Genomic DNA, 21,285 nt, shown 5'->3' with positions numbered 1-21,285 from the left:
GTAACAGAAGCCAACTTGTAAAGTCTCCAAATCTTCCATACAACAGCATTTCTACTCTCAAGAACAGCATTCCTGATTGCCTACCCCCATCTGCCCCAGTTCCCTGCAGGCACCTGACCATGCCCAAGCTGTTTCATCAACAGCCCCATCCACAGAGCAGCTGGATAAGCAGAGGATAACTCTTACTCCTCAGCAGCCATGTGACCACAAACTACTGGAACAGAAGCTGTTTTATATTATAAAAAGCAATCTTTAGAGAAAACCCATCCACCAGAATTTCCAGAGGTGGCTTGATGGCACTCTACAAGTTCAAGGAAATGATTGTGAGTGTTCAAACGTCACTCCTGAAAACAACATGAAGGGCACATGAGAGCCAGGGGGGACTCCACAAGAGCGTGGAGTCAGTGCCAGAGGCAGGGAGGGAGCTCTGCACTGAAGGGACAGCACTGCCAGGACCCCACTTGTATTTAGTTCACATGCCCCTCCACTCCCCTCTCCGCATGAGCCTGGTCCTCTGTAAAAAAGGATGTGCAGAAGGCTGGACACACGCTCAGGTTTATTTAACAGCACTGGCTGGGCACTCATGTTTACACGAAAACATCAGTGTTTTACACTAAAAATGGATCTTATACTGCTCGGCAGCATTTCCATGAAATCCACATAATGTGCCCATTTTGTGCAGCTTGCAAATCTCACCTGCACATTTTGGGCTACACATAAGTGTAACACAGGCAGGGGACTTTGCAAAGAGCCTGAGTGCTTTGTTTTGCTTTGGAACTCTGTGGCTCCTGGCATTTCCCCCTGTGCTCGCCCAGGGCAGCCCAGCAGGAACCATCTGAGCAGGCTGGCTCTCTGCTTATCAGCCACTTCCTTCCCACCCCAGAGCAGACCTACTGCTCAACAGCAGCCACCTCTGCACCCCCACCTGAAACACAACAGAGAACAATGCAGAAAAATACAGATTTCAAATGCACTGGGCTTGTCAGCCTTCTTATAGGGGGGAAAGGAGAGTGGAACTAGGCTGACATGTAAAGACTGATAAAGCAATCCAATTATCTTTTTAATTAAATTCATGCCAAGTACAAAAGCACATTGGCAATGTAGTTCACACTTTCAGTGCATTTTAAGTCACTGAAAAACTAAAGGAACATAAAAACATGCTGCAGACATTATCAAATGAGGCTGGGATTTCAGAACTGCACAAAAATCTTTGTACTTCTGAGCTCCTTGGGACAGAGCAAATCCAACAGTGATTTTAAGCTACCAGCACTGCTTCTACATCACAGATTTCTTGGACTCTTTAGGAAACTTCCATCATAGAATTTAATTTCTCTTATTCATGTAGTGCCTTTATTTATGGTCTTTTTGTTAGACCTACTCCAGCACTAAATTTAAGACAACCAGACAGTCTTTTAACTGGAAACAACTCCTTTCTAATTGACGACATCAACCAAGCTGGTTCAAGAAATATAATTTCCAATGCTGAAACTTACTCCTTGGCCCTGTATTGTGAAGAAGTAAAACTCAAAGCAGAATTGGAAGCTGATAAAATGTGGGGATGGGGTGGACAAGAGTTAGATAACTAGGCTATTGCATCCCTGCCTCTCTGGGCTGCCCCTTTTTTGGTGAGTTACAACTCATTTTCAGAGCAGCTCCTTCAGCCTAAGGGGGGGGTAGCTGCTGAAGGAAACTCTTGCCCAACAGGACGCTGCTCAGACAACTCCACCACAAATATTCTTCTTTTGCTGTCAAATCCACTCTTGCTTGGGGTGAGGGAGGAGCAGGGGAGTTTTTCTTTCCCTTTTAGAGATGTCCATTAAAAGCCAGGATTCTGATGATGCTGACGTACATTAGAGGGAAGACAGCAGAAACTTTACCCACTGCCAGGCAGGGAAGACCAACCAAAGCTGCTGCTCAGGGCAGGCAGGCAGGGATTCAAAGGAGCATCAGGGGACAGCCACCTTTGCAGACACACTGAGCCTGCTGCAAGCACTGAATCCAAACTTATCAGTGCGTGCTTCATGTTTCCAGCACAATGGATTGAGTGGCACTGACAGACTGAGCTGCAGTCTGTGAACGACATTACAGGAGTCTTGAATGATGGTGGGAAAGCAGCAGAAAATAAATAAATAAATAGAGGAGCCATCCCCAAGAGGGTTGAACTCTGCTGTCCTGAACCTTTGGCCATGGTTACAGTGCTGTTTTTCTCAGCAGAATGCTTTTCACTGTTGAGCGCCTCGCTGAAAGCCTCAATTAAAGCCTGAAACCTATCAGTGGGTTACAGAAGCAATTTGCTGTGTCTCAGCAAGCACTTAGGCAACACCGAGCCATCTGCTCCATTCTACCTGTGCTGGCTCTGGAGCAGGGAGCAACCATCACTCACAAACTGGAAAACAAAGCTGCCTGGCAAAGACCCACATGGAGAACAGGAATGTCAGTCCAGGGGTTCACTGCCCCTGGATGTAGGTGTAAAAGATGCCTTCAGTTGCTGAAAAAATTCACACAACATTTATCATTAATAGCCTGAACACAAAAAATACCAGGGTAGGAATTGAGTTTCTAGAGAGATTTCACTAAAAGCAGTGGCTGCTGTGAAAATTTATGTGAATGAAAATAAGATATGCCAACTTGGAATTTGACCCTTCTAGTTACTGACCAGCCAAAGCCACACAGCCAGTGTCACTCCAAATTCTTGCCCATGCTGACTTTAAATGCAAAACCACTGAATTTATTAAGTACCCAGAAGAAGCAGAATGAGGAGAATAAGTGACACTGACAGGGCATCCTTCATTCTCAAATCACTCTAATTAATTAAGTCCTGCAGAAACTCAAAAACCTAAGTCTCAATCCTGTTTTACAGGAGAAAAGAACTGAAGTCCACATATCAAAAATTACTTTTCTAGAGTTATTAAGCTAGGAAATGTGACAAAAATCTATACACAGTTGGTTTTACCATCAGTGCCCAAAAACCACTGAACACTGCTTTGAACAGAAAGTTCAAGAGGGCCCAGGAAACTTTCAGCTTTTTTAAAGTAAGATCTTCATGTGTTTTTCTTTCCTATAATGGCTTCATCTTGTAGCCCTTGCTCATACACCACTTTCTTGGACGAGAATGATAATAATACTGATGTAGTCAACAGCTAAGAAAAATGGACTCTAATGCACAAAATCAGCCAGCATGGAACATTTGCCTTGTTCAGCCCTAGAAAGACCTTTCATGTTAGGAACATCTTAAAGCAGCCAGCACAGCACACCTGATCCAAAAAGGGAAAAATGCAGTTAGCCCTTTTGATGACAAAATTTCATCCCTGCTTTGCCACTGCCAGCCAAGGAACGTTCTGTACTCTTGGGAACCTGTCTTCCCATCAGCAAATACTATCTTCATTACATAAAGAAAATTAATGGCCATCCCTAATGCCGAAGAGCCTGCTGAATTCTAGCTCTCTTCCCCCCTTTACCACATATCCCCTGCAAAGGATCGCTCAAGTCTTTAGTGGGGAGGCTCCTGCAGGAACGGGACAGGCTGCAGCCCCTGCAGGAATGCAGGAACGGGACAGGCTGCAGCCCCTGCAGGAATGCAGGAACGGGACAGGCTGCAGCTCCTGCAGGAACGGGACAGGCTGCAGCCCCTGCAGGAATGCAGGAACGGGACAGGCTGCAGCTCCTGCAGGAACGGGACAGGCTGCAGCTCCTGCAGGAACGGGCGCTGCCCTGAGGGCTGTGGGTGCCAGCAATTGTTTATTTCTTGCTGAGCAACGAGAGCAGCTCCAGCAAGAGGGAAAAGGTCAGGCTCCCGCACAAAGGTCCCCCCAGCTCATTGCGGGGACGGATGACACAGACTAGTGTTACACTTTAATGTTGACAGTGCTTATGTAAAATGGAGGTGCCTCTCGCTAGATGCAAATCTGCAGAGATAAAAACAACACAGAGAGCAGACTTTGGAAAGGTTTTCTCCTCTGCAGCAGAACATTTTGTTCAAACGCCACGTAACAAGGAACAGGAAGAGATGCTGGCGATGTTCAACACACATGTTGGCATGTCCTACAAACCCAGGTGCACCATGTATTCTGCAGCATCACCTGCTGGAATTTTGACCTTTAACTCATTATCTTCATGAAAACAAAGAGGGCACGGTATCCCAAAACTTGGGATGTCCCATATTCTGCTTTTAATACTAGCAGGTATCACTTACTTCACGGTATTCTGAAAAATACCTAACGGTAACTTACTGCTAACAGAACTTTCCCTGCTACTCAGAGATGGACTTAAACCACCAGCTGAATCCACTGAAAGCTTTTGGAACTATGCTCCTACCTGCAATATTTACCAATATGAAAAGAAAATAAAAAACCAAACTTACCTGAAAAGACTAAGTCTATAGAAAGTCTCAATCCAGGCAAAGGGCTGGGATGAGATTATGGAAACTTTTCTAAATCAGGGACTTCAAACTGCTCATGCTGCAGTAATCAAACTCTTCTTGACCTTCTGAAAGTTCTGTACAGAAAGACTAATGTGCTGCTCTCTAAAATAGATGCAAAACAGCAACAGCAAACTTTTGCTCTCCACCATATTTTCAGGTCACGACATTTTTTGCATATTTTCATTCTACCCAGTGCAAAATGCTGAAGTGCATCAACTTCTTTGCTTCAGTTGCTTCTCTGAATGCAATTGTCATGGTCAAGGCTCACTTCCCCACAAATTTCTAGCCACAGGCCAGAGAACTGGAGGGAAATACTATAGGATAAGTTCTTCTGATTCTCACTCAATTAAGGTCTAAATAGCACTTCAGTTTTTGCCAACTCATAAAAAATATCCTGGTAAAATCCCCATTATTTATGACACTGAGACTGGCACCTGTGAATCTATGGCCTGAATAAATACACCCAGTGACATTCTCTGGCCCGAGCAGCTTGCAGTCTGGATGATTAAAAGCAAGAAGGAGAGAAAGAGCAAGAAAACCAAGGTGATTTCCTTGAGGTCATATGGCAAACCAGGAACAGAGCAGAACTGAGGTGTTCTGACCCGCAGGCCTCTAAGACAATTGCTGGATCCTGGCACCCTGTCCTGAGCTACAATGCAAAAATGTGTATTCTATCACCATCTGTAGAAAGGGGGAAGGGTGGTGATCCTTATCTCTGTGGGAGATATCCTCTGCTGATGTGCCATCTGATAAAATCAGGGGGATGATCATCGTTATCTTTTCACAACCCATCCTTCCTCCAGAAGATATATTCTGTTAATGGGCCATTAAGTATGACTGATAAAATTACATCATCCTATTGGGAGATACTCCAGCCAGGGGGAGGAGCCAGGCCTTTCCTACCTAAATAAAAACTGAGATTTCGAACACCAAGGCAGCCCTTTCCACTGGATCCCAGAGGAAAGTCGGAACTTTTCCACATCACTGCTGGATCTTTGGAGGAAAACTGCACCTTCTACAGGAGCACTGCTTCAACTGAACCACATCTGTCATCCAGGAGGATGCAGCCACCATTTAATGGGACTGCTACCAACACCCTGACTGACAGGGTGTCAGGTTGTTTTCTGACTCTGTCAGTGGTTTTTCGTTTGTATTATTGCATGTATTTTATTTTTTCTCTTTTTTTTCCTATTAAACTGTATTACTGACTTAGAGTGCCTCACTGTTTTTGCTTTCAAACCGCTACACACCCCAGGGAGAAGCACCACTGGCAGGCACTGTGCCTGCAGCAACTTGAATGTTGATACCCTCTTGCTGTGCTTCCCCATCTCTGGCCACCACCTTTTTCAGTCTACCCTGATTCACCTGGTTTTTTCCACCAGTGTGTGCCACCTTGCTCCAGCTCTCACTAACCAGACAAGAACCCCCAAGACTCAGGTCAGTGCTGTTCCAGAGTTCAATGGGTTCAGCAAGTGGTGACGTGGGTTCAGCTGTTACTGATGCACGAGCTGGAACAACCACACAGACCCTTCCCGCAAGCACAGGGTTTGTCCTTTGCTCAGGTACCCCTGGGACAGTACCATTGCAAAGGAAAAGAATGCTGAAATAAACACAATTTTAAAAGCATGAAACATTTGTGCTTGAAGCAAGAGAAGTGCAGAATGGACATGGGACAAGGAGGGGGTCACAGGGCAGGCTCGGCTCCTCAGTCACCTCTCAGCATGCAACATTAATGCACTGAAGAACTTGCTCCTGAAGCATATTATATATCATATATATATATATATACAGCTCCACCTCCTTTGCACACAGCTGTCAACTGACTGCCCATCCTTCTGGGCTTCTGCTCTCTGATGTGCTCAACAATACTGCAAAGATAACCTTCACTAACAAAAGGGGATGAGAGGATGGAGCAGGAAGGATATTATACCCAAGGGAAAGGAAGAAAACCAAAACCATGAAACTCATGAGCTCCACTGAAGACAAATCTGCATGCAAACGCATGTGTGTGTCTCCAAAAACTGAAAACAAGTCAAAAATTGTAGCTTCCTTCTAGCTTCCCTAAGCAGGGAGGGAAGAGGTCGTCCTTGGCAGACCTCCCCACTACCAAGCAAAGAAACTGGGTTTGTTTCTGCTGGTGCCTTGTCTTCCTCTCGAACCCCTGCCCAGCCCTTGTGTCTCTAAGATGCAGGAACACAGCTGGCAGAGCCAAACCCAGCTCTACCTCATTCCTGCATTTGAGATGCTGTAAACCCAGCTAGAAAACGCAAAAGGCCAACTGTGGCTCCAGCTGCACTTTGCCTGGGCTAATGTGGTTACTCTTGTAATCAGACCTGTCCACAGGGGAGACATTTTTTGGCATGGCTGACGCTGATGCATTCCCTGAAACCCTCCATCCCTGCTTCCATTTCCTTTTGGCAAACACTCCCATTCTTCAAGCCTCAGTTCCAGCACCAGCTTTACACTTCAGGTTGGCAAAACATCAGCTTTCATCCTGCACACAGCAACTGCTGTTCCGTATTTTTCGTACCAGAGCCAAGTTGGGGTTTGTTTTTAATGTTGCTTTGGCTATGCGGAATTTCACTACGACTGCAGATACTCCAGCAGAAGCACAAGCCACTCCCTGCTTGCAAAAAGCATTGGTAGAAACAAAGCTGATATCTTGGGCTGAAAATTCCATGTGACATCTCCCCAAATTAAGAAATATTCTAAAATATGCTACCCATAAGCATTTGGGTGTTTTGGTTTGTTTTCTGTTGCTACACAAAAGTCACACAACATTTTTTCCTCCTGATCTTGGGCAGAAGAAAAAACTTCAAAATAGTTAATCAACATAATTGTTCCAGACATACAGGAAAGGTTTGCCCTAACTGCAGGGTGGTGAGGAGAAGTTTACAAACCCTCCCGAGTTACCTAAATATCTTCTGCAGAATGAGTGAGAAAAACCTTCACAGAGAGGTAGCTGGCCTCATACAACAGGGCAGGAGCCAGACACTTCGCTTGAGCTACAGGACTTGAACAGTCTCTGACTCATTAGCAGAGGGAAGGTTTCAAACGTGTTCAGACACAACTGCCTCCTCCTCTTGCAGGACCTCACTGCTCCCTGCTGCAGTATATTTGGCCTCTTCTCCAGAGCAGCAAATGCCCCACACGGCCACTGTCTGTATGTCAGGATCTCAGTGTTCTGGCAAAACCCACAGTTTCCAGAGAGGTGCGAGTCTGACTTGTTCCTGTATTTGCAGCAAGACCCAGAGTCAGGAAAAAAAAAAAAAGGAAAAGCCAGAATATGTGTACCATACACACTCCATGCTTTCTGTAGCCTTCAGTGGACTAACTGCATTGAGTGCACAGGGTTAAAAAAGTAGTATTAAATAACTAAGGCACAGCAGACACCATGTGACTGTGGATTTCAACACGCAGCAAACAGAACACAGATGACACAAGGCACTGTGACATTAAGTGCCATCTAGGTGTGGTCCTTGCTGTGTGCTTTTCTGTGCAGAGACCTACAGTTACTGACTACATATTTTATAATGCCTCTGACACCCAGCTGAACTGATCCAGGCTCCTAATTACCTTTTACCTTTGTGTCCTGCACATGATGGCTGCGTCTGTGGAGCCTTGGCATCCACCAGCTCTCAGCCCGCGGTGGGAATAAATGACTTTGCCACTGCAAAGATACAAAGATACTGTGTAGGAAAAAAGGGAGCACGCACAATCTTATCGTCAATGCACTTTGACCAGGTCTGGCAAAGCAAAAAGCTGTGCACAAGGCCACCATGGAGCACAGCCAGGCATACCTGCCCTGGCACTGCCCCTTTCAGATCCCACTCGGGCACGAGAGAGCTGGTCATCACCGGGAAAACAGGACGTGGCCTCATCTGCAGGGCTGCACGACTGATGCCAGGAATTTCAGGCATGTGAGAACTCTGATCGGAAGAACTCGCCACCCGAGAAACCACCTCCATCTGGGAGTAAGCAGCTACTATCACTGCACATTGTAGTAACTGCTAACAAAAGATAACCTCAGAAAGATAATCTATCCCCCTTTTATTTTCTGGGAAATTCCAGTAAGCTGAGGTAGCACCCAGTAGCATACAAAGCAATTATTTTTTCCCAGATATGCAAAATGGATTAAAAAGCCACGTCATCCCTTTTCCTTTATACTCTCTATTGCTGGCAGTGGACATCCTCATCTTTTTCTGCTCTCCTCCCCTCTCACCAGTCAGCAAAACCTTCCAAATGGATGTTTACCCACCTGTTTCACTTTCTCCTCCTTGGCAAATGTATTATTTTGCTGATTTTCTAGCTCTTCAAGACCATAAATGGCTTTGAAATTGGCTTCTCTCTTGTGCACCTGCATCATCAATGTCGTCAGCAAGAGAGATGTGCACGGCTCGAGGAACATGTTTGTGTCAGAAAGCTGCTGCAGAGCCTTAGGGAGAGCAGGGACTGGATGCTTATGTGATGCTTGCAAGCATCTTAAAAGGGACTTCAGAAAAGCAGGGTATTTCTATCTTCAGATCACTGGGCTTTGGAGCACTGAATTTTCCACTTTCTCTCACAGGGAGATGCCCCATTTCAGAGCAGCATTTGCATCTGAAACATTCCCATCACTTTGTTCCACGCTTTTATATTGCACCTTATTGTGCCACATCAGCACAAACCTCTAAACCTCCTGCAACTCTTCAGCCTACCAAAATGCCCCTGGATCTCTGCAATTTCCTTGTTTTCCTTCTCCTTTGTACAAGTGCTGCATGATGTGCAAGACTGAACAAAGACTCACAGCTTTCTGATCCCAAGACTCACATCCTTGCTGAGAACCAGGGATCACTGGGGTGCTCCCAGAACCACTGCTCATTTCATGCTCAGAATCACTCACAACATCCCTGTTGTTCTTGATGGATCTCCCCTCTGGTCACACAGCCTCATCCAGTATTCCCATCTCAAATAAGACAGTAAAGACTACCACAGACCAGGTGATGGGAAACAGCTGCAATGCAATGGCTTCTGAATGAAGAGAGGTGAATGAAGGACACACTTGCTTTTGGATACTTTTTTTTTCTAATTTTAAAACCATCAGTGTTCTAGGAAAAAAAAGATAAGGAACTGTGATAGACAAGATGAACGTGAGGCTTACAGCAAGAGCTAGGGCAGAAGATACAGGCTGAGACATTTGCAATATACCATTTTATAGTTTTCTTTGGGTATTAGCAGCAGTTTTATAATCTCCTAATACATTATGTATACTATAATGTAAGTACACAACTGCAAGAAATGAAAGAGAAATTTAGAACAACACCTAGATCCCCTTTGCTCCTTCAGGGTCTTGGAGGTCTTCTGACACCAAGAGTTTTCCTAACATCCAGGATGCAGAACTGGGTCCCATGGCAGCAGCTTAACAAGGCACTCAGCATGTGTCATCTCCCAGAGTTAGGTTTTCACACCCAATGCATCATGTGAGGAGGATAATTACACTCCTGGGAAAGCCTACCAGTCTTGTCCTGTCTCCACAAGAGATCTCCTAAAAACAGCAGCCAGAAACCTGAACAAGAGAATAATTTTGGTGCAGCTCTATATTATGACAGCTACAGATGAGAAGTTGTAATTTGGTGAAATTTTTGGTCACCATGACCTCAAAATCCTGAGTTTCAAAGACTTAGTCTTAAGTTCAGCCCTGGAATAATGCAGAGGAGCAATTCACCAGCACAAAACCCAAGGATCCCTCTTGGCCAGCAGCTCAGCATTCCTGAGAAAAAACATATTCCAGCAATTGTATCTGCTCCTCTTCAGAGCTGAGACCTAAGCACACAATAACAAGCTGACCTGTTTATTCAGCTGTTTTTGACACCCCTCTATCTTCAGACCTAATATTAGTTTGAATAGGATAGCATCCAAGTCTAGAGGGGAAAATTTAGAGCTGGTCCTGACTTAGCTAAAGCAAGATAGAAAATAACTATCTAGTTTCTACTCAAATTTCACCACTAGGCCATTAACTGGCTTGAGCTCTGCCTCCTTAAAAAAGGCCATTTTGGCAATGCAGGAGGCAGCTATAGGTGCACACAGCATGTGTGCCTATGGCTGGATGAGGGCAGGGCAGCTCAGAGCAGCAGCTCAGATCCAGGTTGGCATCCCAGTGTGTTGCTAAGAGCCTCCTTGGGCTGGACAAAGTGCTGTGCTGACATGGATATGCAGCTCCCAGATTTGAAGTGATTCATGTGAAGCCAACACAGAGCACAGCCTGTGCCCAGCTGCCACTGCTGCAGATGTACCTTCTGGGAGGAACCTGCTCCAGTGGCCCCGCAGAAAGTGAGGTATTTTCCCAGTGCAAAGGTAGTGAAAGCTTAAAAAAATCTAGCCATTCCACCTGTTCCAGTTCTTAAAACACTACCAGCATTTAATAAAATGAATAGAAGAAAAAACTCTGTCAACATCTTGTCTGTTTTTCATCTATTCATTTCCACCTCCCAAGTGAGATCTGTGCCTTTCTGCTGTGGCAGCACAGCTACCTCTAGCAAAATGAGATCCCAGAAACAGAAAACAAGGCCAAGAATTTTCAAGTGACTTCTGATAACAGATGGCCTGAGACTGTCAAACTTGTGCTGCAAAATGGGAGAGGCAACAGACTTCATGTGCTCATGAAGATATCTCAAGCCAAAAAGAAAGTAAAGAAAAAAAAAAGGCAAAAAAGACATCTCCCCCAACTTAATTACAAAAAATATATGTTATGGAAATAAAAGGCTGTAAGTACGACAAGATTTCCATTATGTTGCTCCTGAATTTGCAATAAGGTTGTTCAGATAACACAGGGTGGTTTTATCAATCACCAGATAAACAGCAGGCACATAGAGCTGCATTCCATGTTACCTTTCATATAGAAAGGAACACATCATGCAAGCAAACATCAACTTCATCATGAGAAGAGTCATCAAAAACTGAAAAATGGTCTCACTATGTTCACCAGGAAGCTCAAACTGGTACCAGTCTCACTCCTTGGCAACACAGACCCATTTACACACCCCTTGGATCCCATCTCTTCCCTAAAGAGTACAAAAGTCTGGCCTAGAACAGCACCATGATGCAAAGGAAAGGCAGGATAACTTATAAATCTCTTCATGGTCTCCCTTAACTGGTACCCAAGCATTTCAGGGAAGAGTACAACCCCCAGACAAAAACTTGTATGCTGCCTTTTATCTGCTCAAGCAATAAACCTGCTTGTCCAAAACTAGTGTGTCATTGAAGTCCTGAGGCTTTGAAAGGCAAAACTTAATTCCACAGCTTTGGTTCCTATCATTATATTATTGACTTGCACATAGACACAAAAGGAGAAAGGAAAAAAAAAGTCATCACTGGCCTAATTGTATCATAATTATTTATTGTTTTACCTCAAAGTAGAAGCAAATGAAAACTTCTTTGTTCTGTGAAAATGCCTCAGTGTTTCAGCTAAGGAAAGCAAAGAAACAGCCAAGAGAGTTATGGTTTTGTGTGCTGGGTAACCACCAAGGAGAGGTCTGAAGTCCAGAACTACCACTCCAAAGAACTGCTGAGCCCTTCAAATAGTATTTTCACTATGCAGTAGAGCACAGGGCTATGGGATTGTCACAGGGTACCAAACCTTCCTCTCTCAGATCATAAATTAGGTCACTAAACACACCGGCCCTTTTAACTATATCCAATGTGATTTTTTTCCAGATCTCACAGTTTTAAGGCAAGATTTACAGAGATTTAAGGCTGTAAATTTCTTCAATGTCATCATTTAAATTCTATATAACCCCCACTCCTGTATCAGCACTATTTTTAATCATTACCATGGTGACAAAGCCGTAAAGGTGCTTTACACAAGGAAGGCTTTACCACACTTTTGAGAACAGTTGCTCTTAACTTATTATTTTGCAGTTTTAAATTTTAAAGAAGAGTAACTCTGAACATTCACCATTTGTTACAAAAACTGATACTCGCCCATGGCTATTGCATAAAAAATATTCAATACTAATGAACAAGAAATTCATAACCTGGTCACAGTAAAGACTAGAGAGCATATCATCATCCAGGTCAAGTATGCCTTTATTTGACAGTCAATCCCTTTGCAATTAATAGGGCTGCTTGTGCATGGAAGTATCTGTTTCCTGAAGACACAGATAGAACAATCCCTATGAGAACCGGGGAAATATTAATCCAAAATTAAAGTTTTTGAACGAAGGCCAACATCGCTTGTTTTAGTATTCAATGCAAAATGTTTGCAAATCCCAAATGACAACATTGTTCCAGTTTCCTAATTCATGGGATTGAAAACTGGAGTTTCAATTGGAAATGGAGTCTGGGTTGAAAATGGATTTTAAAACAAAAGGTAATGTGAGTGTTGACTGTGAGTCAGGGGTGTGTATGTGTGCAGGATGGGGAGGGGCTGCTCCCCTCAGCTCAGCACTGCTGAGTTCATGTGTCTGGTTTGGGGCTTCACAGGCTCTCAGCAACCTCCTACCACCTCAAAGTAAACCCTGCACTGCGTGAGGACGAGTGGGGCATGGGTGGAGACAGCACCAGATGATGTTCAAAGGTCCCTTCCAACCTAAACAATCGTACAATTAACACATTTGCACTGTCCCTGCTAAGAGATGTGTAAACTCCCTGACCAAGCAGCAGTTCTTGTTAGGGGACACAGGGGCACTGATGAAAAGCATCGGTGGGAAAGACAAGGTACAGGCAAGCCTTTCCAGAAGATCCAGGTCAGAGGCACACAAAGCTCAGTTTGAGTCATGTTTCATACTTTCCTGCAGACTTGGGTCTGCTCTTTCTGTATTGTGTCAACTCAGGACATTCCCCCAAAGGCTGTCAACTGACATGTTTGACTGCTGCATCACCCAGCTGACCAGAAAACACGAGCAACTCACCCAACAATGAGGGCAGTGTTCAGGGCTTACTATCAAGCACAATAAAAAATGCAACATACCCTGCATGAACTTAGGTGAATTCTAAAAAAATGCAAATCTATACCTGTACACTGCACCAAAAGAGAGGACCTAAGGATTCCTGGGGAAAAAAACCTCACTGATGTCTTTGTAACTGAAATGCAACATGGCACTAAATTAGCCAAGTGTACCTTTCAATGTTTTCTACAGAGGATGGTACCTCTCTGTGCTCAGCACTACAAATGGACCAAAGAGAGGAACACATGAACAAGCAACAAAGTAGATCGATGCTGGCTGGGAAAACACCAAGAGTATGTATTTGCTTATTTATGTGTGTCCCAAAGTTACCAATTAGTCCCAGTATCCCTCAAAGCCAAGTTTAGCTGTATCCATGCCCTACAGAAGTGGTTGGTTACCACTGTATCTGCCCTGGATCCAGAGAGGGCAATGAACTGCATGTGTAATTCTCTTTTGTATATCCACAGAAAGTGTTGTTATCTTTATTGATATACTATTATGACTTATCAGTTTCCACATACCAAAGATTATGTATCATGGTTTCAATCCAACCTCCTTGGTTGAGAGGAACTTTCCTTACACAATGGATTAATGATTTATGTTTGAGGAGCTGGAGAGTTGTTAACATGTTCTGTTTATTCTCTGGACAATGATAGTTTGGCTTAGCTACAACCCAAAGGAAATCAGGATTTCTAAAAATAGGCTGAGGTGGCCAATAATCCTTTAGGAGTTGTGATACTCACTGATATCCAGATTAAATGAGGAATTATGAGTAACCCTTACTGGGAGGGTTTGAAATGGAAAACCCAAAGAGAAGATGACTACATAAGGAACACTCACACTGTCCCTACACCCCTGCTGACTTCAATGAACACAGTATTCAAGGAAAAAGACACAACTAAAACGCTGTGTAAGCATCTTGACAGCTAGTTAGCTGCATGACACATAAAACCTCTTGGAACTGAATCTAAAACATGGATAATTACGTGTTTGGTTCTCTTTTATTTCTCTTAAACTGTACCATCTCTTTTATTATTCTCTGGGTTGCAGGAAGAAATTATTCTTGATTTTTATTTCCATGTTTGTCTCTAGAACAAAAATAATTTCCAGGGTGCCAGTTGGCAAATTTAATTTCCACAGCATGTTAAACCTTAAAACTGCACCACATCAAAGCTCTCTCACAGACTTTAGCATCTTCCTACAAAACCAAAGTATGTGCCTGAACCTAAAGAGCTTCCCTGAATATTTGAGACACGGCTATTCACTGTTCCTACCCATTTTCCATGTAGCTCAGGGAAAAGCACAGGAAAAAGAGTCAGAAGGACACTGACAGAATATGACTCTGCTCCCATAATTGCAATTTAAGAGGGGGCAATCCCCATTGCTGGAAATTCTCTGAATATCAGTTTGCTGTCTGTAGACTGAATTCCTCCAGCCTTGTTTGGGCAGGGCAGGAGAAAATTAAACTTCAATCCCGAGCCAAGTACACTGGGGCTCTGGGTTCAGCTGGGATCCCTAAATGCTCCCACAACACAAGTACAAACAATAGCAAGATCATCTCTGTTGAATGTTTTTCCCTGAACAACTGTTAGAGCTATCTGCACCGGTTTACATCTGCAGTCTACATCCCACAGAAATGTTTTGACCTATTATTTGTAAGACCACTGGACAAATATATCATTCATCAGCACAACCACCCAATTATAATACAACTGCAGTGACCTCTCTGCCAGTTGGTGCTTTGTGCAAATGCCCCATTCCAGAATAATAGGTTTCTTGTTTTTTGTGGGTTCCCTCACTACCTGCTTAATCATCAAACCATACAAATTATGGATTGAGATGAACCTTGGCACCTGACTCGTAAAGTCATAGGCTATGGGGTCAGTAAACTGATAAACTTCACTAAGGCAGACACACAACTGCACTCCCTCCCTTCCCTTCTACACTGACAGCTTGTCCTGCTTCTTCAGCCCGTTGGGATCTCACTTAAACCTGCCAAAGAGCAGAAAGTTACCAGGTGCTCTTCCTCTGAACTATTAAGCAACAAAAACCAAACACTAAATTACCTCCGTTTTAGCAAAGAGGAATTTCTTAGTGCCAAGTACCTGGGCAGTGACTAAACCCTGTCACTGTTCTTATGGGAAAACACTATTTGCTATTCTTGGTAAAGGGAAGGGCTTTCAAATCAAGATAATGTTTCACTTGTTTTTCAGAAACTAATTTAATGGGGGTGGGGAGGGAAGCAAAAATAAATTTTACTTTGCACCAAGTTAAATTACTCAGAGTTTCCCAAAATGAGAGGCTTGGGTCAGTAGCACTGGAAAGTTTAAGAAATACTTCTTTAAAAACAACTCCCACAGAGCAAAGCTCCTTCTCCATGACTGAAAGGCATGTAAGCAAGCCAGGTCACTCTGTATAGCCTGGCTTGCTTTCTTTCTTTTCCCTTCTTTTCCTAAAAAATAATTTATTTGATGAGTTGAATGGTAGGGACATGTTGCATCTTTACCACATCTTACTTGATGTTTTCCAGAGTTGCACCTCCAACCCCAATTCTCCCCTCACTGCAGGAACAAAGTGGGCATGAGCCACCAGCACATTGGTACCACAACCATCCTGGCTGGGGCTGAGGCAGAAGAACAAATTCTATCATCACTTCTATCCATGCTTTCCCTGATCATTCCTGCCTGCCAAAGCAGGAGAGAAAATAATGGCCACATGGAGATACTGCCTCTGCATGCTTTAAGTGCTTTGTTATCCTCAGGAGCTGCAAAGAAATCAAGGCTGGCTGGGTATTGTGTTAATGATACTGTCAAGAGGCCAAAGTAAAGTGCTACAGCACAACCCAGCCTTCTGCTATCAGCACTACTGTCCCACTCTCCTTTGGGCAATCAGGGTAACAGGCTGGAGAATATGCCAGTGGTCTGGGAAAGGAGATCTCAACACTTGGCTTTTGCTGATAAGAACCTGGAACGGCTCAGAACACGATTCTGCCAGACACTGATGGCTACACAAAGCACACCAACACAACTATTTTGCAACTATCAAATACACCTACAACAAAACCAGTTTGGTGGGAGGGACTTCCGTATATTTTTCCATGTGGTTGCTGTCAGCAGGCTGAAATCTTGATAAGCTGCACAGCCAACTTGGCTGACTTCACTGAAACCCTGCTGAAGACAAGTCCTGAGCTGAAAAGCTACTGCTTGTGTTTCCCACTGCAAGGCAAGGGAGGACAACCATATTCAGCATCTGGCCAAAACTTGTTTCCAGCTGCATCAAAGATCCATACAGATTCCACCCAAAGGTCAGCAGCTACGGTTTTAGACGAGGAATGTGCTGCTTTTGAAAGACAATGTTGTCACTGTGATCCACTTTCCCTACTCAGGGCAATCAGTCCATTGTTCCCACTGAAAATGAGAAAGGGCTTGAGGTCTCTGAAATGGAAACTGTCTTTAATTCCAAATCATGCTGAAGTATAAACATAGACTGATGCATAACTGATTGATGTTACACATACAGTAATCAACTCCAAAAGACACTTTCTCCCTAGCTTCTCAGAAAAATAAAAAAACCAACCAAACACAAAACCTCAAAATATCCCAAGAGTCCAGAGGATATGATGAGGTGTACTCACTACACCATATTATACTTCACAGTACAAAACTAAAACCATCCAATCTCTCTTCTGTTTAAATGTGAATTAACTGCCTATGTACTTTTTAAGGCCAGTCACATGTTGATAAAGCTGGGCTGCACAACAAGTTGATTTGTCCACTTCGTTTGTGACAAAGACACATTAAAACTGCAGACACGTTCTGATTTAGGGTTTCTGCAAGAAGAGACTTGATATTTTCAGGGCTTTGACAATGAACAAACAGGGAATTCTAAAAAGTACTGTTAGAGGCAGAGAATGAGGAAGATGAAGTACAGAACTTACCTTCCACTGCAAAGAATGGAACCACTGATCCCTCAGGTAGCTGTTTGCAGCCTGCAATAAGGAAAAGTTATAGACAAAATCATTAGTTTCTACCAGTGCTTCAGGTCATTCAGGTACTTTATATTATACCAGTTTATTTTCACAGAAAGCAGTGACACAAAGACCTTGGTGCATTATAAAATACTGAACCAAAACCTTACAAAATATTAACCTTCTATGAAATGCTGTCCAGCCCAAAGACTCTGAAAAATCCTCCATGAATTCAATCAGGTGTGGGTCAGATCTTTAATGCCTCTGGGGCATTCACCTCTGCCATTAATCACTAAAAGCAGAGTAAGAAGATGGGCTGACATTTTACTAGGAGGAGTGGGGTTTTTCCACACTCTGGTTTCTTTTCTTGTCCTGCTCCTCAGCTGGCCCCAAAGCAATTCAAATAATGTCTCAGCTCCTTCAGTGATATTAAAACAGTGAAAAGCACAGCACACACAGACGTGCAGATACATGCACAGACTGTTTGCAGCAACAGCATAAATGTTGCAATAATCACTCCCAGCCATCACCCATTTTTGTCTGTATGAAGCACAGCTGCCAGAAATTCCCAGTGTGAAGCCAGGTCGCAGCCAATGAAGGAACAGTTCAACACTCCCAAAGGTCAAAAGGCTTGGTATCAAAAAATATAAAAGCATGTACAGTGACGTAAATATGCATGCCTTAACAAGGTGACATAAGTCTGAAATATTTGAGTGGGTAGAGATGCCCTTTGGCTTTTCCAGCTTCACCTTAACGCTGCCAAATTTTACTCATGTTTCAAAATTATTTACAAAAACACTGAAAATTACAGGTTAGCCTATAAATCCATGTTGAAAATATTTAAAATGTGAGCTTCTTTGTCAAAAAGCATGTGCTCCTTGCAAATTAGACCATCACTTATGTTGGGGAGTGAAACTATATCTTTTCAGGTAAGTATTCAAAATCCACACTACAAAATGTATTTAATCTCCCAACACTCATTCAGTTCGCTGATAATGGCAGAAATACCAGAAGTAAATATGTTATAAGGCTACCAAAAACGTGTTTAATCTCAAAGTCAGCTACTGATGGTTCAGTGACATAAATTGGGACTGATTACTCTGAATTAAATGGAGCAATATCCTTTTATATGCACGTATGTATCCTTTTATGTAATATGAATTACATATTATTTATATCTTAATGAGAATCAATTGCTCCTCGAGTAGATGCCAAGGCAATAAAGCAGGAATAAATATATTATAAATAATCTTGGCTGACCACAGAATTTATCAAAAACCTTCCATTTCAAGAAGAATGCCGACACATTAGAATATGAAATTGTTACAAATGTGAACAAAAAACTTCCTTTTCTATTTTCTTCTTTTTGCGTGCAATGAAAAATTGTAAAAACATTTGGAGCGCAGATCTTCAGGATATTTTGGTCAGCCAATATTTAACGATTTTCTGTTATTTACACAGTATTTTATGTATATATGGGCATTATAACACAAGACAGACTTTTTACCTGCATGTTATAGAATTAAATTTCAATTCAATATACTTTATACTGTATTTTAATTCAATGAAAAGGTCAAAAAACAATTCGCCACCAAAAGGCAGAAGAATATTTTTAACATAATTAAAAGGACATGAACGAAATATACTTAGATATTTCTTATCTTTGCATGGAGAGAATGCTCTAAAACCTCAACAGACTTCTATGAAAAATTTAATTTCAAATTGAACCTTTTTTCTTTTTCTTTTTTAAGGAGACAACTCATGCAGGAGAACAAAAAACCTCCTTTCCAAATTCTAGCATCAAAGCCCCTTAAAGACTAAGTAAAGCTGAAGGTTTTTGTAGGCTTCATGTATACTAAGCAATTGTACACATCTACTACATCCTTACAAAATTTAGGAAGACTGAGTTTATAGGAGCTATATTATATTGTTATTTAAATAAAAATCAAAACTATTCTAGGAGAAGGAAGTACTTCACTCAAACAGACAAAATGCCAACCTGATTGAGTCCTTGGTCTGAAAGTAAGAGCAAATGCTGAAGCCCTAAATTGAGATCTGTTTAATTATTCTCCTACTTTAATGATGTCAGTAGCACAGATTGTAAGACCACTGCAAATAATTAGAGAATATTATGTTTAGATAGACTGTGGAAGTGACTGGAGCCCTAACTATTAGTGAGGACAGCATCATGGCAGAAAAAAAATGGGAGAAAAGAAATGAAGAATGCTGCAAGACACAAAATCAAAACTGGCAAAGGAAAGATTTGTACAACTCTGTGGTAGCAATACACAGAAAGCACTTTAAATTTAAAATTAGCAAAGTGACTGGGTTCCAAGTGTGCAACCAAGCACTGTCTACACATAGAGTTAGTTATTGTAGGGAAGTGATCAAGCAAACTGGTTTAGGAGTCTGAACCACTCAAACATTCAGAGCTTGGGCTGTTATTCATGACCACTTCCCAGGAAAATCAAAACAAACAAGACAAAGTGAACAGAAAATAGAAAAACAAACCTTTAGAGAATCTCACACTTCTGCTAGTGATCAGGACTCAATGGTATGGAAGGCCAGTGGCCATTTCAGCCATGCTCTTTACACCTTGTTCAGCACAGACTGAACACTTCACACCCCAACCACCCTGACTTTTCCTGAGGGAGCTGTCTGACACCAGCATTCCCACTCTGCCAGGCTGCAGGGACTAATCCTCCCAGTGCACCCTTCCGGCCACCTGACCCCAGCAAAACCACAGCACCCTGCAGGAAACGCTGGATCTTTTGCAAAGGAAAACAAAGATCTCACTCTTGCACGGCATCCCTTGGTCCTCCCTCCTCATTTTCAGGCTTGCACTGAGAAGGCACTACAGGGAGCATTTCTTTCTTACCAAAGGAACAGCAAGTTCATAACATGCCAGGATGAAAAAAGAGCCACCAAGCTCTTGTGGGTGCTCAGCTGCCCAGCCAACTCTGCAGGCACTGACTTACTCGAGCATTCAGGTTATTGTGAGCAACATTTCTCAGGTTTAAGCAATGAGTGTAAAGCAGTGGAGGGAACCACAATTCATTTATGGGGCTGCACATAGACATTTACAGTTTTATCTGATGTGCACTGACAGAACCCAGGCTTTCTGCACTGAAGTCATCACTTTCTGGGAACTAACACCTACAGTTTTTTACTTAGCTAAGGGCATAGTTTACTATATTTGTTCAGCTCTAGGGTACAATAAAAAGGAGAAAATGAGACAGAAAATACTTTAAACCAGGCTTTCCTTAGGCATTCTGACCACACAGGGAAAAGTTTTTCTTATTTTCAGCCTTGCCTTCGCAGTGAGTCCAGTTCTACCCCACTCTTTTGACAGCTACCTTTCCAACTTTAAAGAAAATTCAGCTGGAAATGTTTTGCCTGCCACAAATAATAAATGAGACAGGATTGAAGTCCAACGAAGATCTTAAAATTCTTCTTTGTCCTTCAATACAATTTTACATATAGAGGTATGTAAAATAATAGTTTAGGCCCCTTGTGTGTTTAGCATGTTTAGGCCCCAATTCTGCAAATCATTTTGTTCTCAAATGAAGTGGCTTTAACAGGGTAGTGGGTGACACACGGTCCAACTGAACTTCCTGCACAGTCAATAGCTCACATTGTTTTTGTACAACCACAACATAGTAGAAAAATACTTCAGAAAACAGGAAAATGTGGGAGTAAAACTCTTAAAAGGTGCAAGAAGGTTAAACTACTTGTAGCTTATTTATTATTCCAATGAGGAAGCAGAGTATCTGCTTTAAGAACATCTACTGTTGACAGTATTTTTTTAAGATTAACTGATCCTGGAACTGTGTTCTGAAGGATTTTATATTCTCATTTTTGGGGTGTAAAGGTTCAGACAGAGAGGAAAAGCCACCTGGGATCAGCTGTACTACAAACTTTACTGATGGGATTAAACTCTCCTGCTTTAAAAAGACAGCTCATAGGAGAAAAAT

The 21,285-nt window shown here is 42.6% G+C and overlaps 1 protein-coding gene across 1 annotated transcript in view; it reads right to left on the bottom strand.

The window, feature by feature from the left end:
• CMIP (c-Maf inducing protein) overlaps positions 1-21,285 on the bottom strand; it is a 129,340-nt gene that overhangs the window by 35,365 nt on the left and 72,690 nt on the right. The window contains exon 3 of the mRNA XM_014874446.2: positions 17,282-17,332. Coding sequence (XP_014729932.1) covers positions 17,282-17,332 — 51 coding nt within the window. The remainder of the gene's footprint in view (positions 1-17,281; positions 17,333-21,285) is intronic.

This window comes from Sturnus vulgaris, chromosome 12 (assembly GCF_052056855.1).
Source record: "Sturnus vulgaris isolate bStuVul1 chromosome 12, bStuVul1.hap1, whole genome shotgun sequence".
NCBI classification, from domain to species: domain Eukaryota; kingdom Metazoa; phylum Chordata; class Aves; order Passeriformes; family Sturnidae; genus Sturnus; species Sturnus vulgaris.
Note: the sequence above shows the minus strand (reverse complement) of the source record. Positions and strands in the feature narration are given on the sequence as shown.